At 57.1% G+C, this 17,797-nt stretch overlaps 1 protein-coding gene across 1 annotated transcript in view; it reads right to left on the bottom strand.

The window, feature by feature from the left end:
- LOC131674349 (mannosyl-oligosaccharide 1,2-alpha-mannosidase IA-like) overlaps window positions 1-17,797 on the bottom strand; it is a 39,546-nt gene that overhangs the window by 10,193 nt on the left and 11,556 nt on the right. The window contains exons 2-3 of the mRNA XM_058952967.1: window positions 11,359-11,890; window positions 6,457-6,672 (exon numbers count right to left, since the gene is read on the bottom strand). Of these exons, the coding sequence (XP_058808950.1) occupies window positions 6,457-6,672; window positions 11,359-11,784 (642 nt within the window). The 5' untranslated portion in view covers window positions 11,785-11,890. The remainder of the gene's footprint in view (window positions 1-6,456; window positions 6,673-11,358; window positions 11,891-17,797) is intronic.

Genomic DNA, 17,797 nt, shown 5'->3' on the forward strand with positions numbered 1-17,797 from the left:
CGAGTGACCTGGTGTAATGCGGCGGTAGTTCGGCAGACGAGACGAAAATATATGACTGGGAGGGTGAGTGTTGGCTGGCCTGCTCGAGGATTGCCGAGCAATAAAGTCACGCGAAACACCGCTACGAAAATATGTTTTTGCGGACTTATAAAACACAGCGTGAAACGAAGCCGGCCCTGTCGGAAAGAAAGCTAAGATGTCATTCGAAGGCAGCTTCGTTTCTTCGGTTGTATATTGAATGTCAGTCGAGGCAGCTTTACGCGTATAACGTAGGCGTTCGCGGATCGACGCGCAGTCGGGCGCGCGCAAATAAAACGCGAGAACGAATTCGACCGACTGCCGACGGCATTAATTGCCCGCGATATTAATAATAATCACGGAGCAGCGCCAGCAATGGCCGGCAATTAAGCAGAGCCGCAATAAGCCCGACGCTGGATAGCTCGCTGATTGAATGTCGCCAGCCGACGCTTCCGGACGAGCTGGGTCGAGCGCGACTGATTGTAAATAGAGATTGCAGAGCAGCACTCCGCGCGAGCCGTGGAAGCGCCTTTTCGAGCTATCCAACGAACCAACGGCGGCCACACAGCCGGCGTCGTTGACTTTTGGCGCCCGGTGCCCGGCGACTACGACTACGACTACGACTACGACTACGACTACGACTACGACTACGACTACGACTATGACTACGACTACGAGGCCGCGGCATAATCGGCTTGCAGTGCGCCAGTGCGCTCGAATTAGGAAGCATTAGCTCGCTGGTGCGCCGCCGCGAGCTTTTACTGCGATATCGATATCCTGCAGCCCGGCTAATTGACGTTTACGACGAGGCTATCGATTATGAGTTATATCCGCGAGAGGCCTACGCGAGCGCGCCTCTAATGCGACATCGCTCGCTTTTCCATCGATCGGCTCGCGGGCTTCGCGCGTCGCCTCGCCTCGCCTCGCCTCACCTCGCGGCCCCGCTAATTGTGAGAAATGCCGGGCAGAGCGCGAGGCCCGACAAACTTTGGACAGCCGGCTGCGGCGGCAGTGCAGCTGCCGCGAGAGTTATGCAAACAAAGAGCGGCGTCGGGGGCCCTCCGGTCTCATCAATAGCCGCCTGGCCGAGCCCCGAGCGAAAGCTCGCGGCCATTCCGCCTGCTGCATCTTGCGCCCCGGCGAAACTGCCGCCCGTGACGCGTCGCTCAGCGGAGCGCACGGCCGCAGCTTTGCCGCTTGCCGCCTGCCTTCGTAAAGCGGCTTCGCCAGGTGATCCGGTCGACGGAGCCGACTCGACGGAGCTCTTCCGCGGCGAACGCCGTGCACTTTTAACCGGCGTGAAACATCGGAGCGGGACGCGCGCTTAAGCCGACCGTATTGGCAGGAATTATTGCGAAATCAGCCGGCCGGTCGAACGCTGCCGCATTGTCTGGCTGTTGGCGTTTGCCTGGCTGTACGAGCTGCGGCTTCGCTCAGCTCGTTCTATTCAGCAAACAATGTTCGCTCGACGACTTTCGTCCTCGTCAGATTGCCGAGCGACGTCCTGTCCGGCGGCGCTGGGATGCCCCCGTGCGTACAGCCTGCGCTCTCCTCGGAATGGCAAAGCTAGCAATAAAGGAGCCCCGGAGCCGTCTGCGATCTGATTGCCATGACTTTGAACCGATGCGAGCGTTCCAGGCAAGTATTGTCCCGAGCCTTTTTTCTTTTGCATGTCCTCGCGAAATCTCATAAGAAGCTCCCTCAGGCCGAGGCAGCGTTGCGCAATATTGCACTTTTGCTAAATAATCAGATTAAATTCCGGAAGCGGGTCGCGATGGTCGCAACAAAAGTCCGACAATTCATCGTTGTCCTCGAGTTGGTTGGCGCGGAGCAGCCGCAATATAGCTTCATCGAAATGACTTTCTCTAATTCAAGCTCTTTATTTGAAAAGGTATCGGAGCTTGCCGCGGGCTCAAGAGCAGATCTGGAAAATCCGAAGAGAAAGAAGCGGAGGCGCAGCATAAGAAGGGAGAGAAGTTTAATCGTTTTCCCGAGGATTTAGAGCAGTTAAGAAGAAGGAGAAGGAGAGGGAGAAGGAGAGGGAGAAGGAGAGGGAGAAGGAGAGGGAGAAGGAGTGGGCGAAGGAGAGGGCGAAGAAGCGGCAGCAGGCGAGCGGCGATATATAGCACGGGCGCAAGTCGCTCGTCCATAAGGGCACGAGCGCCAAGAGCCGCTCGATCGTAATTCAAGCAGGCTAACCTACATCTATGAGGGCTCTAGTGGGCCGCATAGATTTGGTCGGCGGCCAACTCGGCGGAGCGAGGGAGGACAAGGAAAGCGAAATGATCGCGAAAGAACAGGAGCGAGAGCGACGGCGAGAATTAGACGGGCAGTACGCTTGTCTGGCTGTATATAATAAGCCGAGGAAGGAGAGCCGGCAGAAAGTTAACGGCGCAATAACCGGCCAGTTGCCGCGGATAAACGCGCGCTATGAGTTTTCTTTTCACCTGACATTCCGACTTGCCGAGGCTATCTTTCTCTTTCTCTTGTTCGCCGCTTCCAGCCCTCGCACTCCGTTCTCATTTCGGCGTGCAGCCCGAAAAATAGGCAATAAGCTCAGCCTCGAGCGTCTGTCGCGCCCGAGGGTCGACCGATCGCCCCTTCTCCCGCGCAACGACATCTCGCGGCGCAGCCCGCAAGGCAATTAGAAGGCTCGTTGACCCGTTGGCGCAATCGTTCGACGCGGATCGCGCGGAGTGGCGATCGAGAGCCGATGCAGCGATAGCGCGACGCGCCAACCTCGAGTGAGTCTCGAGACTGACGGGGGCGGCGGCGGCGGCGACGGCGGCGGCGGCGGTGGCTCGGTTCGGCTCGGCTCGACTTGGAATCGATCGCCGGCGAGGATGAAAATAACGCGTGCGTGGCTCCGCGCCCCGCTGGCAGTGCCGGGGCAGTATCCCTCGTATCCCCAGAATCCGCAGAATCCCCAGTATCCCCCGACGGCTCGGCCGCGCCGCCGAGCAATATTCGACACGGCGAAGCACTACGAATACTCGACCCAGATTCGCGCCTGGGAAGCGTATTCCCTGCGCGGTTCAGCGTTATTCAGCCAAAAGCTGAAAAATGCCCGCCGCCGTCGTCGCGCACCAACCGATGGCCGGACGTCGCTCGCAACTTCTCGGAAGTGCAGTAATTATTCAGACAGGGCGCTCGGCCGTGCGCCTCGCTAGCTGACCGGCCATCGGCGCCTTTGGCCAGCGGATGAACCAGGCCAAGCTAAAACAGGACGAGGAGCAAAGCGCGTCATCGCCGGAATCGCTCTAATTGCAGGTCCGATCAATGCAGCGGCTATTTATTTGCTGGGCCGATCCGCGAATCAATGCGACCTCGCTGCCGATGGCAAGCGCGCTGCGTCGCGCGAAGCCATCGACGTGCGGACACTTGGCCTTGCAGCCGACCCGATAGCCCGAATAGCGGCACCGGCGCGCGCGTTCCACTCGCGAATCAGCCAGTGAAGTCGGCCGATAGGCTTTCCCCGAACGAGGACCTCTAACGCGATTGCGTTTCGATCTTTGATGCTCCTCTCCGCAGCCGCGCGCCGGCCGCTCCAGCGAGTAATGGGATTAGCTGTGCTATCGATCAACGCCGCTGCATTCGCTGCGTTCGCTGTGTCCGCTGCGTTCGTCGCGTTCGCCCCGGCGAGCTCTTCGGCGCCCACTGCTGCCAGCGGCATTCATTACTTTGCTTTGCGCGGCTGCCCTCTCCTCTTTTTCCCGTTTCCATTTCATTCTCATTTTCAGCGCCACTCTCCGTACTCCGCGGAGTCCGATACTTCCATGCGATCGGGCCGCGGCAAATGTACTCGCCTAATTACTCGCACAGCCAGTCGAGCCAGCTCGCGACTCTTGGTGCGCGCGGCTAATTCAATCGGCCGCTTCCACTGCACTCGTTGTAGCCACTCGACGCGACCGGCTCTGGAACGCGTCGAAATTTTCCGAATTGAACGAGGCCGCGAGTGATCGAGAGGCGCGCAGTGCGAGCACGTATTCATAGCCGCAGCGAGCTCGTCGCGCAGTGGCACGCTCGCGCGCCTGCCGCACGACCGAACACAAAGACGAGCGCGCCCGCGAAATTCTCGCCGCCGAAGAACCGGTCGGGGCAGCAGGCCGACCACCGCTGCCAGCGCGAGGCCCGGCTCGGCTGTAGGCCGTGCGCGCGTTCCAATTAAGGAGCTTTTCCGCGGCTGTAGGCGCGCAACTCGTTAGCGGAGCCCGAGACCGAGCTGCGGCTGATGCGTGCGCCTTCGCGCCCCAGCGCGGCGCCCGGTATAACTGATTACCTGCCGGCGCCACGCCACGGCACGTACGCGCGGCCTCGTCGGCTGCTCCTTTTATCGTTAGCTGCGCTTTGTTCGCGCCCCATTTTTCAGCGGACAGCCGAATAGCGTCTCGGCCGCGATACTCGGCAGCTACGTCGCAGCTTGCCTCGCGCTGGACGCGCGAAGCCCCGGCACTTCGGCCTCGCGCCGCCTCTGATTTATTAGCCGATCGCTTGGCTCTAATATGCACGCGCAGCAAGCCGCCGGCCGAATTTATATTTAAATTGACCATTCGCCGCGGAAAGTTTACTAGGGCGATCGTGCTCTCGAACAATTTATAGACCAAGTTTTACGTGGCCCTCGGCCGCGCGCTTCCTCCCGTCCAGCGGTCCATTCCCGTGTCGATGCGTTCTCGTTAAATCTGATAATGCATTATGAAATGCGCGCCCGAGTTTTGCACGGCGAGAGCGAACAATCGGGAGAGCGAAGGAGCAAGCGCCGGCGGCGGCGCGACAGCGCAGACAAGCCAGTCGGGCCAAGGCCGGACGACCTGGATTGTCGCCGCCCGCTCGGCGCAGACTAATTCGCCAAGTTATCCACTTAGAAATCCGCTCTAGTGCCGCGTGCAAGTTTGCGCGTAAGCAAGAGCGGCGAGATCGCCGAGAGCGCGGGCACAAGGACAAGCGAGTTGCCGCTGGCCGCCTTACTCTGCGAAAGTGCGCGAGGCCGCTGCTCGGTCGGCCGCGCCCCCCCGCGCATTGCCGGCTGCGCTCGATGCGCGCCGGCTCAAGGCGATCGGCCGACGCTTGCCAAACGAGCGCCCGATTCCGCGTGGGCCGCCGCGTGTCGCTTGTGTGGCCTCCGGTGCGTCGACCGTCCGAGTCCAATCTCCGAAAAGTTGGCGGGCCGGCTGCGTGTGCCCACCGACGGCCAGCGAATCGATTGTCGCGGAGCAAACCGCGAGCCGAGCGGAGTGCTTTAGGCTGGAACGAGAGCGCGACCACGGGCGCACTCGATACAAGCCAGTGGATTTATTTGCCGTGGAAGACGCAAGTGGCCCCAGGGACAATGAAAAAGGAGAGCAGATGATTAATGGACAAAGTTGCCGGCCGGCAAAAGAAACAATATCAACAAGTGCACTTGCGCGTGCGATGGCTAGATCGCCAAGCTTGGCCGCGTGCCTGTGTGAGCCGCCCACTAGGCTACAGCAAACTTTCCCGTCAGACGCGCTCCTTTTTATTTCCGGCCAGCTAAGCGCGTCGATCGTGGAGCGCGCGCCCAAGTACGAGGCCGCGACAGGGAAAACGTGAGGTCGCTCCCTTGGCTCGTACGCGTGTCCAAGTCAGCGAATTGGCCCGCAAGCGAGGCAGGAGAGCCGGAGAGAAGCAGCAGCCCAAGTTCCGGCGTTCTTTTCCTTCTTTTTATTTTGGGAGGAAAGACTTGTTTGTCAAACAAGTCCGGGGAGGCTTCTAGCCAGCTGCCTTCGTTGGCGTTGCCTCGTCCCTCGGCATCCCCGGGGATTATCCCGGATCCTCGCGAGAGTTCGCAAGCTGCCTGCTGCCTGCCGCCAGCCGCCTGCCGCCTGCCGCCTGCCGCCTGTCGCCCGCTACCTGCCGCTGCTGCCGTCGACGAGTCCTTTGTTTTTACTCGCTACACGCACTTTCTCGGGCTCGTGCATTAGTCACCTGCCTGAGCTCGGCTCTTCCTAGGCGAAAGCTTTTCCGAATCTTAGCCCTTCTACGACTTACTAGGTCGTAGCGCCACTCGCGCACCCACCTATTCGCTGCCTCGGCGTTCCCTTCACACCTCCCACCACACCTTCCTCCCCGAGTTGAGCTTTCAAAGCCTCAAACTTTCAGCTTATCCGACACTCTGCGATCGAGCCACTCAGCATAATGTACAATTTGCTCGAACGCCAGTCGCCAGTCGAGGAAAAAGCGCCGGCTGAGCTAGACGAGGCTAATTGGCGAGAGTCTTTGGAAGGGTTGGGTTGGGCTCATCAAGAACTTGCTCGGAAAAACAAGCAATTTGGCATCTAGCGCGGCTCAGACTTTGTCGGTTGGCTTGATTAATCGATAACGGGCAAAGCAGTCGAACCGAATAAACGGCCATTGCTGTGTCGTGCGAAAAGCGCGACACCCGACTGACAGCCAAAATAATAGATGGGAGCTTGTACTCACGATGTCGAAGTCGAGATTCTGGGCGATCCAGTCCCGGCCCTGCTTGAACTCCTCGTGAAGCCCCATAATGTATAGAGTGTCGAGGCCGTCGACTATGGTGGCACCCATTGTCGAGGAGCCAAAGATACTGGCGCTGTGTCCCCTCTTGGAGATGGGCCGCAGCTCGTTCTTGCCCCAGGCGTAGCGCACGTAGTTGTCCCAGGCATGCTTCATCATCTGCAACAGCGAACGATCGATCTCGTTTATCATGCAGCTTCGCAGCAGCTTCGCGGCAGCTTCGCGGCAGCGCCGCGCGCCATTTCGTCCAACACCTCGGCGCGACGCGCAGTGCGAGCGACAGTCGGCACTCGACTTTTGGCCACTAAGCGGTCTTCGCGTGCTCGAGTTGCGGCCCCGTATGCCCTGGCCAGTGCCGTCTGCCAGCCTTGGCTGCGCTCGCTCTCCGCTCTTTCCCGCCACGGCTGGCTCGCGCAGTCTGCAGGAAATTAAATCGATCCGCGCGGGAGGACGCCCGCTTGCTAGCGCCGCACCCTCCGGATTACCTTCCATGAGCATTCTCGGGCTCGGTACACCTTTTCTCGGCACCCGCCAGCCCCGCAGCGCTCGCTGCCTCTTCCCTTCTTTTCCGCTCGCTCGCCGGCCTATTTCGTGCCGCTAATCCGAGCGCCCTACGCGTCGGAACGTTCACGCGGCCCATTTTCCGATCAAAGTCAAGCCGAGCTGCCGAGGTCCAAGCTGGAAACAGCGACAGCGCCCTTGAGCCAACTGCTTTTGCGCTACGAAACATTGCATTTATGACGAACAAGGGCGGCCGACGTGTCGTCAACTGCGAGTCCGTCGAGATATGGCCTCTAGCTTGCCTGCGTCCTGCCTGCCTTCTCTGTCTTATGTTACGTTTATGCGATTCGATTCCCGATTCATTAGACTATTTCATTTGATTTATCGCACGGACACTAGCGAGTATTGTACTTACTCTTACGTTAGTGATAAAGCAAAAGGAATTTTATCATTTTCTAGACAGAGTAAATATATTTTCTGCTATTAAAATCCTATTATTTTATTACAACTTTTCACCATACGATACATGTTTATTGAGAAATTTTTGTGAAAGTAATAATAAATATTTGTTTATTAATCCACGTGACTTGTTGGAACGTCAGTAGTTTTAATCATTCATTATTTAATTTTATCCATCATCGGCTGACATTTTACATTGATCAAACTAGAGAGGTGATAAAGATAATCTAACAATTGTCGTGCGTTGATTAAATATGTACATACGCAATGGAGCTGTTTTAATTACTTTATTCATCTTTGACGAATGTCGGACTTATTACTGTAGTTTAAGCAGCGAAATCATGATTTATTCAGGTGGTCGAAGAAACTTGTGAAGATTACCGTACCATGATAATGGTTCGATGTGAATAGTTGTTACAATAAGTAGACTGGTTAACTTATGTTTCAAAGACTTTTTCCAGACTAACATCGGCCGTTGAAAATTGCTTGCACTTGTGTCAAAAAACATTCTTAGTTCAAGAAATTTGTTATATAGCGATCGCGGCAAAGCGTTTTTCATTTGCCCTCAGTGCAAAGATTAATGCTGCGATGTCACCGGCCAACGAGCTTTCCTACTTTTACGAAACTGCCTCTAGACCTCTGTGATTGACAATTTTTGGCTGATTTATTTTTAATCCACATGTGCGCGAGTCAAGTTTGAAACTAAAGTGAAAAACCATCGAGAGATATTTATTTGCGTTCTGGCTTTGAGTGCATGCTTATTAGCAGGCTACAGCTTCGTTTCGAATTCTCATTAGCGTAAAGCACGCAGAAAAATCTCATATAAAACGCAACAAACAAAACATTATACGCGGTAATATTGCTTTCATTTCGTCTCGTAGTGGACGAAGCTAACTGATATGAATTGAAAAATCAAAAGGGTTACGGCAAGATGGATCTTAAAATACTGTTCAAAATAGGAGATTCGTAATGGTGACTTTGAATGAGAAATTGTAATGTCTCGAAGCTAAGATACACAGTGATTTGGAGGATAGCAAGGACAAGCGAGTACGTTGTCAGAGGATTAGTTGGTAAGTCAAAGTTCAAATGGAAACGTATATCATTAACGCGATTAAGTGCGAAGAGCGCGACTCGAGAAATGAATAACAAAGTGAAGCGATGAAGGGAAATTAATGTAAAAGTGGTCCCCGATTGATCAGTTAAATTGAACGGGAGCCAAGTTTTAATAGAGCAAATAGAGGAAGACAAGAAAAAAATAGGCGGAAATAAATGATTGAATAGCAAGAGCTGAGGTAAAACGAAGAGTCGAATAAATGGCGAATGGTCGATCGAGGATTTGGACGGAGAGCCGGTTAAAAAGCGAGTTTGACGCTGATTAATCGTAAGTGGTTCGCTTCTTGATTGCTCGTTAAACGGTTCCAAGCTTCGGCAAGTAGCACATTCTTCTGGCAGCTTTCATAGTTGGTCTGTTGCTTACAGATATAGACGGACTAAGTTGGGCAAGTCCAAGTGAAAAAGTGGAAAAGTTGGCAAAAAGGAGACGACGAAGAGGAGTTAAAGGGGGAATAAGAAATGCGAGCGGACGAGATCCAGCGCGGGGGGATAAGTATGAGCGGGTGCGTGGCTATTCGTCCGAGGTAATTACGGCTAAGTGTTGCCTCGCTGCCTGGCGCACGCCGTGCAAATAGCACGTGCTGGCGAGGCTAATCTGTTTAACATCGAGCCGAGGCTCGAGCTCTTGGCCGCGCAGCGAGCGCCGGATTTTTGGTCGTATCAGCTGCGCCATTGTCGCGGCTAATCGCGCGCAATGTCGATTTATTCATTAAGCTGGTTAGCGCCCAAAGGGCGATAATCGTGCACAGAGAGAGAGAGAGAGAGAGAGAGCAAAGCCAATCGCAGCTTCGGCTCAGACTGCAGGTGCGCGCACGCCTAAGACGACGAGCCGAGAGAGAGAGAGAGAGAGAGAGAGAGAGAGAGAGAGAGAGAGAGAGAGAGAGAGAGAGAGAGCGGCTTAGCTGCGACTCAGTGCGCTCGGCAATTAACCTCGCTAATTAATTCCCGGCGGAGCATCTCCTCCCCGGGACGCGCCGCGCGACTCATGCCTTCGTCCGCGATCGATCCGACAGCGGGCAACACGCAGCCACATAGGCTGCGTGCTCCGGCGAAAAACGGCTGCCGAGGCGGGCGAACCCGCGGCGGCCCCTGCAGCACTTATCGGGGCCTGCACATTCTTGCCAGATTGCCGAGCTCCGCGTCGCTGAAAAGAGTACAGGAAGGAAAGAAGCAGGGCCAGCGGGAGGGGACGAGCTTATCTCATTATCCGTGCCGGCGGCGCCGCTAATAGGCAAGTTGGGAGGCGCGAGCGAGCAAAGGACCGACGCCATTTCACTGCCAATTTTTCTTGTCCGCTAAGCGGAAAATTATGTTCACCTCCGGCCGCTCCCCCCTCGCTCGAGACTCTCTAGCCTTTTCAGCACTTTCCTTTTTGCCTTGGCTTCTTTTTCTCACCTCGGTCGAAAATTACAGTTAGCTAAAGTTTTCAGGCCAGTTGTCATCCGAGTGGCTGACGACCCATGGGAACGGAACTGGCGGATCAGCGCTCGCTTTTTTTCTTCGCTCATTGTTGCGGCCGCGAAGAAAAGATAGAGAGTAAAATCGGCCTTCTCTTGGCCGACTCGACTCACTTCCGGGCTCGCTTACGCATTGGAGCTACGAGGCGCGGCTATCGTTATCGGGCCGCCCATAAATATGCATCGCGCCTATCTTAAGCCGAATCTAAGTGGCCCAGCGACGGCGGCGGCGGCTGCGGCGGCGGCGGCGGCTCCAGCGGGCCCCGCCATTCGTCATGCGGGCCTACACCGGTGCAGTGGGCACTTACGAGCGACAGATATATCTGCGGCCGTTGTTTGCTTGCTCCTACGTCGTAGGCACGATACGTAGGAGAGTGAAATTTGCGCGATACTAATGCCATTTGTTTGCCACGGCGTCTCTGCAGCAACGTAGCTCGCTCTTGATCGCCACGTCCGCCCATAAACAGCGGCCCGCGAGAGAGAACGACCGAGTGGAGCGCGAGTTTGTTGGCCTGGCCGTACGTCTCTGCGGTAAGTGGAGGCGGGAGAGGGCTGAGCTATGTACTGCGGCCGGCCAAGAGCGATTGCCGACTGGGCCAGATACGCCGGCGCTCTGTCCAACTGCACCTAGCGATTGTTACATCAGGAAGTTCAGGGTTGCGTGTAAATGACCGGCGCCGTTAAGATAAGCCCTTCTTTCTTTCCTTATGTGCCTGGCCTGCTTCCTTCCTTCCTCGGCTCTGCCCTCCCGCTTGCAGTACTTTATCTCGCGCCCTCGGCCAACGCTCAGTCCAGGAGAGCCACCAGGATTTGCCTGGGCGGTCGCGCGCACGCTGCGCCTGTTATTTGGCGCCGGCGATTGACGTTGACTGTCGGCCGGGGGGCCCGCGCGCCAAAGGGAGCGGAGACAAAGGATTCATTGATTTGCTCTTACTCTGGAACCTTTTAATTTCCGCTTGGCGCGCCACCGTCACACTCTCGCACGCATCCGACCCACACGCGCATCTATCCAGCTAGTTGCCGCGGATAGATCCAGTACACGCGGGCTATACATCACCGCAGCGGAAAGTGGACGCGCGACAAAACTGACGCACGTTTTATCTGGCCCGCAATGACTCACCTTTTGTCCGCCAAGAGTAACGACGCTGTCCGCGCACTTCTGTCGTGGCTTCGAGGACCAAATAAAGAAAGGTGTCTGCGTCGTCTACTTACCGGCAATCGGCCAGTCGTGCGGGGCGAGCCCGCGCTAATGACTAATGGGGGCTACTCGGAACAAGCGATAATCGAATGGCGCCAGCTAAATCGTCAACGATACCTCTTTGACTTTCTCTCGACGCTGGTGCGTGAGGTCGTCCAGGGCCGGGCTCGGCGGTCCGATCACGTAAGGGCCCAGCACGGGAGGCGGCGCCGCGACGCCGGGCGGCGCCGGCTGCTGCGCCGGCTGCTGCGCCGGCTGCTGCGGCTGCCGCGGCTCGTCGCTCGGCTGGGGCGGCGGCCGGTGGCGCACGTTGACCACCGGGACGCGGCGCTGCTGCGTCGGCGGCTGCTGGTAGTCCTGCTGCTCGGACACGATGTTGTCCTGCACCCAGGCGGGGTTGAGCTGCTCGTTGCGCTCCTCCGGCGCGACGCCCCGGTCGACCACGCTCGCGAGATCGCGCCGCGCCACCAGGCTACCCGTCAGCAGCACCACCAGCATCACCGACAGCAGCCCGCTGATGGCCAGCCTCTGCATGAGCCTCATCTTGCGCGCGGCCTCGCCCACTGCTGTTGCCGCTGTCGCTGCGTCGCCGCCGGCCTCGCCGCTCCACCCGGCCAGACCCGAGCTCAGTCTCGCTTTCAGCACCGTCCTACAAGCAACCAATACTCAATGACTCCTCGGGCCTGCCTGCTTATCCGAAAGCACTTGTCGCTCCGGCGGTTCTCGAGCGCAGCCGGCCAATTTTCGCGTAGCCGCGCGCGACTCGTGGTTTTTTCGTAGCCAGGCCGAGCCTGCCGCGGAAACGCATTTGCTCCGGTGGATTTTCACCTCGGTACGTTACAGCGCATCGAAGAAAGTTTGCTGTCCTTTGAACGGCGACCTTACGAGACTGCGGATTGCTGATTGAAAATCGCTTTAGAGCGCATAATCCGTGCGCCGTTAGCAGCGAACCAACTTTTAGCTTTGCTTCGGGAGTCGTGGAACGGAGAAAGATGGTATTTCTTTTGTTGTCGACTCGCCTAGTAGTTTGCTCGGCAACTTGATTACTTTTTGCACCGTTGAGTGCGGGAGCAAGGGCGAGATCGGCGAGGGTGCAACGAGGCAAGTTCGAAGAACAACTGACTCGGGGCGCGAGAGCCGCGAGAGGCGCGACGGCAGAAGCCGGTGGGTTCTCGCGGGAGAGGGAAAGAGAGAGAGAGAGAGAGAGAGAGAGTCCATTGCGCGAAACTGGCTGTGAGCGTCGCGACAAGCCGAGCCGTGGGAACGGCTCTGGCTCAGGGCGCAGTCGCGAGAGAGCAGGCGGCCGCGAAGAGCTGCACTGCTGACTAACGCGAAAATGAAAATCGAGCAGCGAGCAGTGAGCAGCGGCCGGGAGAAAGCGTCGAATTGCCAAGTCGCGTGGCTCGCGGCCGGCGGAGTCGGGCTGGCGCATATAGCGCGGCCGAGATAGCAAACGGAGAGGACTTACTTGTCAACCACCTGTTGTCGTTGGCGTGGTTCAAGCACTGCTCGCCGAGTGCTCGATTATGAGGGCTCGAGACGCCGGGTCGAGTCGAGTCGAGCGAGTCGAGCGAGTTGGGATCGTTTAAGCAGCCTGCCACTCGAGCGGCCTCGCTGGACGCGCAGTGGCCACGCGAGGCTTCTCCGCGACGACCATCCAAGCCGTGGGCAGGAGAACAAGAGTCGTGCCGTTAGCCGCGCGACCTCGCCCGATCCGATGCTAATTGCACCGGAGGCCAACCCCTCCGCTCGAGCAGTCGCGTACGCGTTGATCTTCCGATGACAACTGAGCCAACGAGGAGGCACAGCGCGGAGCAAAAAACCGAGAGCGAAGCCTCCGAGAAGTCAGAATCCGCGAAAATTCCAAAGTGCCCCCTCGCTCCCAGAAGCAATTAGCCTGGCATACTTGTCTCGCCTCTCACACCTGCATTCCAAGATGCGCGAACGATTAAGCGCGCGCGCGGATATGGAAGTCGATGCTATCGGAATGGGCCGGGGTCAGAAAAAAGCAGCCGCGGGCGGCAGGAGGAAGGGGAAAACCGACTAGAATAATGAGCGAGCGGCGGACATTTGCGAAAATTGGAAGGAGGGCTCGGCTGCTCGAGGGCCGCAATGACTCGAATTCCGGACGAGTCTTGCTAGCCAAAGAGCCGGCGCGACGCGCCGCTCGCGCGCTTGATCGGCCGCCGCTCGGCGGAATGCCCCTCTAATGAGAAAGCAGGCCAAGCTTGCGACTGGTCTTCATCGATTGCACTTGGCTCGAGCTGTCGCTCGGACGATCGCAAGGTGCCGAGCGAGCAGAGCGAGTAGGCCGGGCAATCCGTCACGGGGGATAAGCCGCGACGGGGGAGCGCGGGAGCGGCTAGGCGAACGGGCCGCGCGTAAAAAACTTGGCCGATAAGCCGGCTGCGCACGCACTGGCTTAATCTCGCTCTCGTTACTCGCCGGCTGCTGGCGCTCGCCTCTGCGCTCGCGTAAATTTGCCGGCGCGCTAGGCGTTATAAGGCGGCGCTCTCTCGCATTATGCAGCCGTGCGATCGTAAAGCCCCACGCGTGTCTCGCGTGTCTCGGGATGGCGAGCCACTTGACGGGCGCGCGTGCTCGCCAGACCGAGCCCCGATGTTAATGACGACGCGCCAGCTAGTCTGCCGGCCGAACTTTGGCTTGCTACCCCGGCTCGATTACAAAGGCGAGCTTTCGAATCGCCCCCGCCGAACTTTTCTGCTGGCGTGCATTATCCAGCGGCTTCGTCGCAACTTTCCGTTTCGCTTTCTCCGATGTCGTATCGCTCTCAATGCCGCCTCGTCCTCCCGTCACTTTTCGGCTCCCACTCTCCCGTTTTTCCCGTGGCGGACAATGCCTATCGATTGTTCTTGCATTTGCGCAGCGGCAAATTCCAGCTCCACTTCGGTCGCCAGCAATTTCAATGGCGACGTTGCGCTTTTCAAGCCTCGATCACGGAACGACAATTGACCGTTCGAACGACCTGATTCTTCGATTCCCACAACATTTTCTTGCCGGGACTACAAGAGTAATACCCGAGTAATCCACACGGATCGCCTATTAAAGGCAATCATTTTACCCAAATAGTACAGCCAGTAGCAAGTAGCTGTGCTGATGAATGTCCAACTTGCAAGCAAAGCTCGCAAATATCGGTTTGACTAATAGTCACGATCAACTACAGGACTGGATGTAAACGGAGATGGGATGGCGGAGAGAGAGAGAGAGAGAGAGAGAGAGAGAGAGAGAGAGAGAGAGAGAGAGAGAGAGAGAGAGAGAGAGAGAGAGAGCGAGTGATGATTGATGAGCGGTGGCTTCTCGCGAGCTCATCGCACGGCGAGGAAATCGCATTGACCCTCGCCATAAGTAGACATAACAACCGCAACGGCAGCTTCTGCTCTGTCGAGGTATCAAGTTGTAATCTATTGTTTGTTTGCGTAGGATCGATCTTTTGCAAAAACAAACTGAAATGAATATTTTAATTAATCGAATTAGATAACTCTGATTGCAAGATATCGAGGCGACAGAATTTTCAAGCCGAATACGCACCAAATATATCAATAATACGGCGATGGTATATTTGTAAGGTCAGTTTGAGTTGACTCGGACACGTCTTTTTCATTCTAGTTTTCCTCGGTCCCATAGGAAAGCCAAGATATCGTCCGTGCGTCAGCATTCATTTTCACGTGCGACAATTTTCTAGCTCACGTCTAATTGTTAATCAGGCGCTGCTCGTCGTATTTCGTTTACAGTGCCGATATTTGTCTTTGTACCAACAAGTCATGCATTAATCGGTCAACACAGCTGCTATCGAATTAGTTCTAAAAAGACGGTGAAAAAGTAATGCCCGAGATTGAACGTTTATTCGGTCGTTCGTTCGAGAGCAGGGAGTAGGTTGAAAAAGTAGAGTTGCTCGAGCGTATCGCATAGGCCGAGGCGAGCGTGCGCCATTGGAAAGGGGGTCTAGAAATGTCGTGGGCTTATTGTTGAAAGAAAAGTGGTATCAGAGGTGGACGGCGCGCTGAAGTTTACGAGTCCCCGGTGCTCGCTGAGCGGGACAAGTAGCGCTGGGCTCGGTTGCGCAACTACTACTTAGAAGACGCCAGGAGACGAATATATAGCCGCGCGGGAAAAGGCGCGTAGCACGCGAGTAAGAGAGTCTCGCCTTAATCATTTGTCTCGCGATTCTCCGGCTGGCTGGCTAACTGACTGACTAGGTACGTGCCAAGCGGCTATCCTACTGGGTAGCATTTGTAAGGCTGGATTAGAGCTTTAATATGGATGTGTGGGTTTGCACGCGTGGGCGCCCGCGCAAATTCGTCAGCCGCCGGATTATTATCAATCGTGCGCGCCCTTTGGTGCTATTCAAGCCAACGGCCAGCTGTTTTGACGGATAGAGCTGTTTGCCAACCGTTGGCTAAAGCATCTCGCGGCACGGAGCGACCGGAGACGAGGGCCAAGGCGAGGCGAGACTAGGCGAGGCCGATGAATCGCAACGATTGGCTGGGGAGAGTGGGGCTGCATCGAGTCAAGTAAGCCAGAGCTGCTGCAGGCGAAGAGGGCGCGCTTCTTTTATCGGCCATTGAGCTGATTAATTGTCGATATCCAGGAGGCCCAGCGGTTCTCCGCAGGGCTGGATATCGAATGCCAGGCAGAGCGGAGCTAAGGAGCGCAAGCCAATCGAGCCTATCTCTATTTGATTTGCGAGCCGCTGGAGTGGCTTATCCGATTTGTGCGCGAGCCGAGCAAGACCGAGGAGCGCCGGCGACGTCGGTGCTGCTCTGCAGTCCTCGGGGGTGCCAAGAGCAGGGCCCGGGGGCGCTGTCTCGGCCGAGCGAAGAGTCGGACGAGAAAGTTGCAAGCGGGGAGTAGCAGCCGGACGTGCCGCACGCGACAAGCGCTCGTCGATGCGAGACGAGGCAGCACCGGCATCCCAATGGATCGGCCGGCGCGCTGCTCGCGAGGACTCGCGGCCACTGGCTCCACTGGACGTTTCCGGCGAGCTGGCGCAATTAGCGGGAGGCGGCCGACCAAAGCTGCAGCCAGGGCCGAAGCGAGTCATCGACTGGCCCCTAGGCTCGCGAGACACCGCGCGAGACCGAGGGGCTGAAGCCTGCCGAACTGCCAACTTGCGAGTGCACTTGTGCATTAGCCGAAGCGTTGAGCGAGCAGCTGGCTCAAAGCTGGCAAGACTTGCCGCGGCGCGCAGCGAGTCGCAGGTGAACAAACGAGAAAGTTTATCAAGGCTCGTGCTAGCTAATTTATACGAAAAAGCAGCCTTCGCCAGCTACAGTTTCAATACGGAGTATTCAAAGAGAGCGAGGCGCACGCGGGCGGCGAATGTAGGCCAATTTACGAGTAGCGCGCTGTGTGTGTTTGCTCGCAGCCCGAGCCTGCTGCTCGTGTGTTTACCGGCAGCTCGCAAAGTGCAGCTCGAGATGACGACTGCGGCTCAAAGCCGGCCCGGCGAAACGAGCGCCTCGAGATTCTCCAGGGCTCCGCCTGGCCGCGCCCCGCCGTCTAATTTAGACTCGTAATGACGCGTGGCCGCCCTCCAGCTCCTCCGGCGCTTCCTTGCAGTCAGCTAGCTAACGAGGCCGAGCTCTCGCGGCCCCTGGCTTTCTTATTTGCGTCGCCGACTGGTCCGGTGCGATGCACGCGCGCTGCGTCGCTCCCGCGCCGGCGTACTGTAACGAGCCGCGACTGCTTGATCGACAGTCGCCGATTAGTCTGCCGAATTCTTCCTCGAATTCATCAGCGAGGCGCAGAGCGGCGGCGGCGGCGGCGTCGAATCGGAGCTGCAAATCGACCGATTAAATTACCGGATTAAATCAACAGGCGGCTGCTTGGCGCCAAGTTGTCTCGGTTGCGGCAGTTTACGGCGCGACAAGCCAACCGTTCCGAGCCATCTGCAGCCTTGTCCCTGGCCAATCACTCGGCAATCCGACTTGTGTTATCCGCGGAGCTGCGAGGCAGCTCGCAGGAATGCGCTGGCCCACCGTCGTCCCGCCGAGCGTTCGCGTGGAGAGGCAGTTGCGCCGGCAATGCAATGCGGCCGACGGTCGGCCGACTTCTTCCGAGCACCAGGCGGCTCGTCGCGCTTTTTTCTTGCGATGCGCGAGAACGAGGCTACGCACCGCTGATCGAGTGGCAGCAGTTGCCACTGTAGACAGTCCATTCGAGTCGTAAATCTGCAGCGCGCACTCGCGAAAACTTGAGAGAGAGAGAGACTGTGCCAGCGAGGTAGCCACTGGCTTGAAATATCGCCGATTGAATTGCCGAAGAAAAATAAAGTTGTATGACTGACCAGTCGAAAGATTAGTCGGCAAAGTTGAGCGCTGAGAAAGGCCAGTTTAGCCAGACTCGTGGGTGAACGAGTCTCCGTCCGGTCGACACGTCTGACATTGTCACTCTCCAGCTCGTCGATTTGTTCCACTGCTATTTTCCTTGGCGAGTCTTGAGACGGCCTCACTCGGCGAACGGTCAGCGCGCGACGAGAGCAGCGCTCATTCGTATTCCCAGCTGCGCTTGCGGAACAACGACGAGCCAACGATTG

The sequence above is a fragment of the Phymastichus coffea genome, unplaced genomic scaffold (genome assembly GCF_024137745.1).
Source record: "Phymastichus coffea isolate CEN01 unplaced genomic scaffold, Cenicafe_Pcof_1.1 PCOF00233, whole genome shotgun sequence".
NCBI lineage: Eukaryota > Metazoa > Arthropoda > Insecta > Hymenoptera > Eulophidae > Phymastichus > Phymastichus coffea.